This window comes from Phaethon lepturus, unplaced genomic scaffold (assembly GCF_000687285.1).
Source record: "Phaethon lepturus isolate BGI_N335 unplaced genomic scaffold, ASM68728v1 scaffold6055, whole genome shotgun sequence".
NCBI classification, from domain to species: Eukaryota; Metazoa; Chordata; class Aves; order Phaethontiformes; family Phaethontidae; genus Phaethon; species Phaethon lepturus.
Window position 1 is genome coordinate 23014 of NW_010542540.1, and position 9661 is coordinate 32674.

At 40.0% G+C, this 9661-nt stretch overlaps 1 protein-coding gene across 1 annotated transcript in view; it reads right to left on the reverse strand.

Moving 5' to 3' along the window:
• Nucleotides 1-3252: 3252 nt before the first annotated feature.
• LOC104621538 (amphiphysin-like) overlaps nt 3253-9661 on the reverse strand; it is a gene marked incomplete at its 5' end in the record, with an annotated part of 66450 nt that continues 60041 nt past the window's right edge. Inside the window, 3 exon segments of the mRNA XM_010288054.1 lie at nt 3253-4433; nt 7715-7816; nt 9615-9661. The exon segment at nt 9615-9661 is cut by the window's right edge and continues 13 nt beyond it. Of these exon segments, the coding sequence (XP_010286356.1) occupies nt 4326-4433; nt 7715-7816; nt 9615-9661 (257 nt within the window).

Sequence of the window (9661 nt, forward strand, 5' to 3'; positions counted from 1 at the left end):
CCTAACTGAAGAGGATTTCTTCACCCCAGGGAGAGCTGCAGTTTAAACCAAAAGCGAAGGGACTGCCAGGTAGCATCACTGACCCTTGCGCCAGGCCCGCTGCAGTCCCCTCGTCTGCGGCAGAGGCCTCGCCACCAGAGAGCACCTCGGCGCTGACAGCGACGCTGCTGGTCGCAGCTGGCTGGAGAAACACCTTCACGCTCTTCTGAGCCACTTCCAGAGACGTGGCCTTGCTTACCTGATTGAACTAGCCGCTTTCCGCAGCCTGGGGTTGGCTTATCAGGCTGCATCAACTGCCACCGTAGAGTTTTAAGTACAAAAGGACAGATCTTTTAAATCTGTTATAAAAAATAACAATAAAAGCTGATTTTGTCCTTCAAGCAGCGAACTGCGGCGTTCTGGAGGCTGCTGTGGTGCTTCTGGCTGCTACAGCTGTAACACGTGCTCTGCCTGCACATGGGGGTGCAAGAGGGAACAGCCTTGTAAACTGTTCCCACGGCCAGCGACTGCCCTTTCCCAAACCCGTCCCTCTAACTTACCCATCCTGGTGACTTTCTTTTGAAGCCTTTTTCCCTGTGCTAGCAAGACACTGAAACATTTTCATTAAGCATGAGCTTAATGAAAAAGACTATGATTTACTTCGCGTCTTTTCTGCATCAGAGCATCCTGGAATCAAATGCCATGCAATCTTGAGTAGGACTGTACCCCGCAGCCTCCCCTCCCTCTTCTTGTGGCAGGGACAGATGCACCCAGCTGTGAGGTCTGCAAGAGGTGGAGCAAGGTGGGGAGAGGAGGAAAAAGGTGGAGGAGAAAAGGGACAGAAATGTCATTCAGCTTATGCATTTTTCATTATTCATGAAAGGTTGTGAACCAGAGAGATGAGCTGCAAATACACCATTTATTAGTTCACTCACATGAGATGTTCCTCCATCTTCAGTTATTTTGCCTTACTTCCAAGGCCACACCGTGCACAATCAGCCTGCAGAATCAGGAGATTGGGTCCCTAAATCTTTCAAGGGTTTATTTGATATAGAATTAGAAACAATAGCTGCTGTACGAGGTTAGTAGCGTGTGCTGTCTTAGGCGTAAATAAGTCTTAAGAGGAACCAAGATACAATGGGTTATTGCTTTACAATCACCCCAAAAGCATGAAATTCAGTAATTCACCAAGTCCAATGTAGTGTGTTAATCAGAAAAATCCAAGAAAACGGGGAAATAATTCTGGGCTAATATAACTCCGGGGGGAGCGTACATACACTGGTATGTAACAGCAGTACATACCGGAAAGAATTCCCCTTGCTTGCCCTAGAATAAGCTTCTGTATATCACAGAGAAATACACTTAGTTTATACTATTCATCTCAGGAGCTGCAGACATAAAAAAGTCTGAGAGAGAAGCCTGATTGTCTAACAAAACTAGAGTAAGAAGAAATTGAATATGAGAAATAGCTGTTAACCCAAAATGATAAATACGTTTCTATTCATGAACTCCTTCTGTTAGAAGTGAAAATTAGGAAAATTATCATTCTGCGTAACCTATCAATGTCCTTCCTTTAGTATCTGTCATCTTAGTATTCGAAATTTTACAAGGAATTTTAAAGATATAACATTAATAATTCTCCTCATCCTTCCTGCAAAACATCTATTTGCTTTGTGGCCTGAGGTGCGTTTGTGAGATACAAAGACATACTTAATGTCAGAATAGTATGCCATATCCACAGTAACCTGCAGCACTTAAATGACACAGGCATCATGTGCCGTAGGCTTTTGGGACATTATTATACTTTTTTTTTTTGCCAGCAAATAATGGCAGCCCTTGCAGTGAGATGTGGACACCGGATGATTTTTGAAATTATATTTTTCTCTATACTGAGGTGGAATTAAGAAACATAGAGTCAAGCAGTATTTCTGAAGAGCATGTCAGAAGAAACCGTGAAAGCTCTTTGCTGTAGAACAAAGACCTTTCCTATCTATATACAACCTCAAGTGTGCTGCAAACCCCTTACCAGTGGATTTGGCACATTGACCTGTACCAAGGACATTAGAAGAATCAAGGCCAAGCGTGTTGACTTTGACTTGGGCACTTGTAGCACCAAGAGGGCATAATGGTAACTGCACACAATCAGCGCATGGGTGAAGAAATGCTTCGGGCTGATCATAGGGTCAGGCTGATCATCTGCTTCCTTAGGGTTATGGCTGTCATGCATGATGGTCTCACTCGATTGTAGGCCCCCGTCAGAGTGGTGACATGGGGTCAACGGGGAAACTGAGGCTCCATCATCCAGTGCCGGTTTGTTCCAGTGATCTGTAGAGCAGCTGTTACTGAAATGCAAGTGTTGAGATGCACATAAGCAGGAAACCGGCCTGGAGGTCATCAGAGTCTCACCATCTATCAGCTGTAATAGGTTATTATGACCACCTCAAAGTCGTGCACTGGAGTCAGGAATTTATTGTAACATACCAAAACCAAAAGAAAGTTGTTTCCCTGGTGAGATTCTTGGCCCTGGATCACTACTGACTGCCAAACCTGTTAAAGGAATGAACAGAAAACCAAAGAGCTTTCCTGAAATCTCCTTAGACTCCAATTGCTCTTTGTGACATTTCAAAGCCAAAATCCCAGCTATCACAGTGAGCCATTCAGTTTCTTCACATAAGACAGCTATCATTAGACTTGCTTTTGAAAGCTACTGTATTCTGAAAAACAGAGAGAAACCAACTTTGCTCCTCTCCAGAGCAATAAAAAAATGTTTCTTCAACCGAAATCTGACAAATGAGAAACAGAGTGGAAACAGATACCGTATGCGCACAAAACGAGACCCCAACCAAAATACAATTAAAAATAACTGAATTGCTAGGAAAATATAGATGTTCCTAAATATTTGCAGCTTCCATGCATCAGCACACACAATACAGTAGCTTCATGGAGAACTTTCTGCACAAAATAAATGGACAATCTTCAGCTGAGTGATGGTCAAGCACAGAGAATCTTCCTTGGTGCTTGTGGACAGACATTAGCTGGCGGTCAGAATCTGGAACAGGAGAAGCAGCTAGGAGACATGCTGAGCTGGGGTTCAGACCTTTTACCGCTCTGGCCACAGCTAGGGTTGAGAGCAAGAATTTAGATGGTGCACCTGTTATGCCTTGTTCCTTTGGAAAAAGAGGTATTAAATTAAGATTAGGTTCTCTAATACAACATATAAACGAACTTCAGTGTTACAAAACTTCAAAAGCACCACAGATAAAACAGCTTCTCTGGATCAAAGGTTTATTTTTAATGACACAGCACTGGAAAACATAAGTTACAGATGACTTTTTGATACAGGATACATCATATATCTTATTTTAAAAGGATCTGTGAAGGTATGCTGCATAAATACATATAGTGAAAATATATTGTGTTTATTTCTTCTCAGAGATTAGTTCTCTTTCTTTTTTTTTATTTTATTTATTCAGCCAATTAAATAAAAAAGTATAGATTAGCATCATAACAGCTTCCCCTCCAGACTATCTCATTGTAACTACTGCAGCTGGAAAGGGAGACTGAGCCATGCCTTCTCAAAAGTTTAGCAGCTTTGAACATGATGTTATTCATCATCTCAGAATGAAAATTTCACATTACAAACACAGATACTGTATCATGTTTTGGCAATGGAGCAGCTAGTTTTGCTTTGGAACAAAACCATTTCTTGTAATGCCAGACAGTGAGAGAGCAATGCATGTACTGATGATACTACACAGTCAAAGAACTACGATGAAGTTGTGAAAATGCATATATATCTATATGCACTTATATATACACATGTAAGTTCTTGTGTGTATATATATTATGCATGTCCAAAAATAACATTGAAAAACATTGCGGAAGTTAATTATTTTTTTAAACACATGAAACTTATAATAGTTTGACCCCATTACTACAGGATAACTAATTAAATCTTCTGCAGTGCAACTCAATACAATACACTTAGTGCAGAGAAGTTAAGGTTTTGGTATTGAGGAGGCTAATTTCAGATTTCATGGGAAAGGACCAAATACAGGATCACCATAGCTCTGACAAAGCACAAACAAACCTGTTGCCACGTACATGTGAACAAATAAGGACATTTCTTTTTTATTTGATTTTTTTTTTTCATGTACTGCTTCAGAAATTGCTAGCTTAACTGTTTGCATTCATGCTCACTTTGATATGTTTCAACAAGCTTTGTCTGGCACCAGTCTGTAAACCATTAACAGCTTAAACCACAAAAAGGTGGGCTCCTGTGTTTCAAAGAGGTTAAAAACCTATTGACTGAGCTTTGTACCACGTTTGACTGCCTGAGTGAAGAACTACTCCAGACGGTGTGTGAAGTTCTCTGGGAAAAGTCCTTTATAACTATTTGCATCTCTGTACTGAAGCCACTTGGATTCCTTAATGCCTGTCAACCAGCCAGCCTCCTGCAAGGAAAAAGACAAGAGTCTCTTAAACTTCAGGTCTCCCCCCTTCCTTGCTACAAGCTTTAGACCTGAAGACATTTCAGAGCCACATGACTGAAAGATTTGGTGCTTTGGTTAAAAAGCAGCCTCTGATTTTGCACAGACTGTTTTCTTTGTTTCTAGACCACAATTTTGTGAGACGGAGTGACTGTGAGCATACTGCACGGCCTTTAGCCCATCTAACCCCTCGTTGAACTCAAAACTCACAATCAGTCTTCCAGGTCATCCAGTATTATACCAGATCTGCATTTATGCAGATCTCTGTTGAAACTTTTTCGAAGTTACCACAATAATATTGGTGTACTTGTGCATTAAGAGCATAGAGGTGGGCCAGAAACATTACACAATACCATAGATGGGGGAAAAAATTCAATCTGAATTTTTTTTCAGAAGAGTTTTTTTCTGTCTTTCATGTATTGTCAGTCAGAAGAAATAATAGTTCTTGCATGCTCTGGAGTTACTATCTCTAGAAACCCAAACTTAGTTGATATTCAGCTGTTTTTTCCAAAAATTCCTGGAAATCTAAACCAGAATTTGACATGCAAAATTGCAAACCAAACCCGTAGCCCAAGCAATCAAAGGAAAGATTTCTTATTGGAAAGTGCTTGGTTCTCCTAAGTGTTATGAATTCTATTCTATTCTATTCTGGAATAAAATCAATACAGTATTTTTTTTAAATGATCAACCTATTCTTAGCTCACTAACTCTGTGATTTGTTCCTTTTAAGAACAGGAGCCAGAACAAAGCCATAATGAACAGGGAATTTCATAGGCTGCCATATTATTATTGCACAGAGAGTCCACAGGCAGATAGAGTAATATCATAGAATCATAGAAGGGTTTGGGTTGGAAGGGACCTTTAAAGGCCATCTGGTCCAACCCCCTGCAATGAGCAGGGACATCTTCCACTAGATCAGGTTGCTCACAGCCCCATCCAACCTGACCTTCAATGTTGCCAGGGATGGGGCATCTACCACCTCTCCGGGAAACTTGTGCCAGTGCCTCACCACACTCATTGTCAAAAATTTTTTCCTTATATCTAGTCTAAATCGGCCCTCTTTTAGTTTAAAACAATTACCCCTTGTCCTACCACTACAGGCCCTGCTAAAAAGCCTGTCTCCATCTTTCTTATAATACTTTCTTTAAGTACTGGAAGGCTGCAATAAGGTCTCACCAAAGCCTTCTCTGGTCCAGGTTGAACAACCCCGACTCTCTCAGCCTCTCTCCATAGGAGAGGTGTTCCAGCCCTCTGACCATTTTTGTGGCCCTCCTCTGGACCCACTGCAACAGGTCCATGTCTTCCCTGTGCTGAGGGCTCCAGGGCTGGACACAGTACAGATATGAATAGGTCTTCATGTACAACACCAAGTCATGATTGCTCAGTGGCTGCATGTGGTGGTGTACTGGTTCTCTGCCCCAAAATAAGCATCATTAAAGCAGATACGTCTTATGTAGGGCATTGGCTGGGTACATGTAACTGGGGGCACGTTTTTGACTCGTATGGAATATCTGAGAGAAAGGAGAGAGAACTACAGCTTTCCAGCACAGGCAAAGTAGATTGTACGAAGGAATTAACAGTTTTACTGGCTAATAACTTCCACTCAAGACTAATGAAAAAAATTGAAGCCCCTGGGTGGGACTGGATTGCTTCGAACAGGGAACACAGGCTGATGCTACCAGCTATATTAGAATTACGGATTTAGACAGGTCAATTTTGAAGAAGAATAAAGAATAACAAAGATAAAAAGACTCTATATAAATCAACAAAGTACCTGGCAAAAGACAAAAAGATTAAGCTTTATGGTGATGTTAAACATGAAGGGCAAATACGTAATGAGTAATAAAGATATGACCAGAATGGTTTCAGAAACATGAATACATAAAGGTTTATTTTCTCCATCATTGCACACAATTTACTCCAATTAATGCTAATGGAATTTCGATGCACAACACAAGAGAAGAATATACTTCATTGATTCACCAAGTTAAGATTAAGCATATTTAATACATAACATCCTAAGAAAAACAGACTGAAGACAGAGAGCAGATTTTGCTATCCTTACAGCAGTGTCCTATTTTGCAAATACTGATAATGTAATCAGTTGAACTGCCTGTGAGGTAAAATGCAGCATAATTTGAGTAAGGATAACAGAAACTATCCCTATAAAAAGAGCAAAGTGCTCTGCTGAAAGAAAAATCATTTAGTCTGAAAAAATAAACAAAAAACAAAAACATAAAAACCAATTACTTGTCTCTTGTATTAAAAGGAAGCTCAGCTGAGATGATGAACACCGGTTATTACTTACCTTTCGACAGCATCAACCGTTGAAACCATTTCAAAAACAGTCCACAGCACTCATATGTGCTTGGGGTGTTAGATTTAGACCTATTTTAAGAAATACTCTTCGTTCACAGCAGTGTTCTTAGTTACCTCACTAGGCAGCATCCAGTCCCCCACCTCCAACCCTCAAATCAATGGGAGACTTTTCACCAACACCACTGGCACTAACAGATGCCCACGAAGCAGCTGGCGCTAACAGCGTACAGTACGGTCTTCTCTTTTTAAAGCAGTGGTCAAAAAATCAATTCAGTTGACTGCAATTCAATTTAACACATGGAATAAAATTCTTTAAAAATTAATCTGAACCACGTTGTTAAAACAAAATTAGATGAAGTTAAACTGTTGTTTAATTCAGGTTCAGGCTTCCAGAGGGCAGAGTTAGTTTGAGAGACATGCAGCACACGTAGCAGCACCTCCATACATTTTGGCGGTAGGACACCACAATTTGTGTGTAGTCTTAGTGCTCTCTGCGGGTGAATTTGTTTTATTTCTCCAAATGCACATGTAAAAACTCTGAACATCTAGGGAGCATGTAATCAGTTCTGCTGCAATGTTAAGACAAGATGATATAGAGCAACAAAATGCACAATTTGTAATTCATCTTCCATATTAAGTCTTTGTGTGCATGTGTGCCTGTGTAAAATCCACTACAAAGTAGCATAAAAAAAAAGCCCTAGAAAATATGCTGAGGTCAGATCCTGTTAGCACATATCCGGGACTTTAGCTGTAGCCAGCTGTGCCATTAATCTCAGATGAAACCAAGTACAAATGCAAAATTGGAATCTTCATGTCTTCTAACAGTAATGACATTTTGAACACACATTTCCCACTAACTATAATCTGTGAGAAATAAAATGAAACAAAGAAAAACATCAACAAAAGAAAGAACCACATGCTTTTACCTGATCAGCTGTGGTCTCAGAAGGAATTACTAGTACAATATCTCCACGTTTTAAATTAAGCTCATCACTGTTAGCTGCCTCGAAATCGTGTAGAACTTCAACCTGAAGAAAACAACACCAAACATATAGTCATGACCTAAATGGAGGTTATTTCTCAACGAAATTCTTTATTAAATCTTTATTGAAAAAAAGAATAATATGCCTTCTTTCTGCAAACATATGGCTATACATTCAAATCGTTAATGTTGACATTGATTTACATCAAAGTTTTCTTTTATATCCTTGGAAGCAGGGACAGTTTAAGAAAGTCTTCCTGAAACTACTGAAGGGAACCTAAGATCCTTTTCCAAGGTCACAGGATCTCAAGGACAGATGATACTGCAACATCCCACAAGTCCTGCCTCTCGGACAAGTCCTGCCAACCCTTATTTCTTTCATGTAAGGAATTTGCTTTCATTCCCCACTATCATTACGAGATCTGAGAGACGTATGGCAGGGTTTTGCAAATAAACTTGGGAATGACTCCCAGGAACTGATATTTCAGACTCTCACTCATTCTCTTTTTGTAGCCACTGGATATTATTCTTGCAGTAAATATCCATGGAAATTTGAGTGGGACATCCAGTACCAATTTCAATAGGTGATCAAAGAGGCAAGTAATAGTAACCCTACTTTATCGTGACCCTGAAAAGAGCTCCCATTTAGTGGCAGATGGGCATGCCAAAAATATCTCCCTTTCGAAAGGGCAATTATTAAAACATTGGCAGGATCAGCATGCTGTTGTGAACAGACCATTTTAACTAAATGGTTCTAACTCCTTAAGAGATACGTTATTCTAATTTTCTCAAAGCACAGCCAGTTGCATAGTAACTGCAATTATGAAAGAAAATGGCATCAAGAACCAGATGGCAGGCATATATTCTGCTTGTCCTTATTTATGTCTGACCCAAGAGAGTGTGATGAAAAACAAAAGATGAACTATGTCAGGGTATCTGAGTCAGAGTTGCATGATGCTGTTCACCCTCACCTTAATGTTACTCTGAAAGTTTGCTGAGAATATTGAGCAATGAGAATAGACTCAGAAGAATAAGAAGAATGGCATACTTATGGAGTGCTGTGGGACTAATTAGTCTAAACTATGCAAATTATAATAGGAAGCATGTAAAGTTCATCCATCCTCAAGGAGCTTTTTTGCTGCTCAGTGATTCTGAAGTGAGAAGCATTATCAAAGAACCTTGTGAACCAGGAAACCCTATGGGTCTTGCCAGCCAAGGAGAGAATTTCTCTTACGCCTCATTAAACTTTTCTGTTTGATTACCCTAACAGTTTATAACTATAATATTACTTAAGTCACAGAATGACATTTTAGCTTCATTACCGTGAATTGTAGAAGTCCCATGGGCTTCAATAGAACCAGAACTTCCACTATAGATTTTCAGGCCAGAAAAATGCCATTTTTTAATATTCATAGAATCATAGAATGGTTTGGGTTGGAAGGGACCTTAAAGATCAAATATATTGTTAGTATATCAGATATACTGTTAGCATATATCATACAATAATGCTGACTAACTCTGTGGCGGTGGAGTTTTACTCAATATATTCATTGTCAGTAGGAATTGGGCGAGATGAAAGGGTTCTTGTAATTCAGTGAGTCTTACAGCTACCTAAGGATATGCACAGCAACAATGGTGTGCAGAAAACGTATCTTCTCAGACTTCATGTATGAAGCAGTAACACAATGCTAAGGTTGTATTTCTGTGTATTTGTGTGTGCATGTGTCTGGCTGTTAAACTAAGCATCCTTTGGCCTCAAGAAATCATCACGCTGCCTATGCAGACAGACACATCCACAGAAGCTAGATCGGAAGGATGTCTAAAAGAAGAATGAAGAAGCAGACCTTAAAGAGAAAGCCGGGCGGCATTGCAGAAGCTGCGTCTCCTGCTG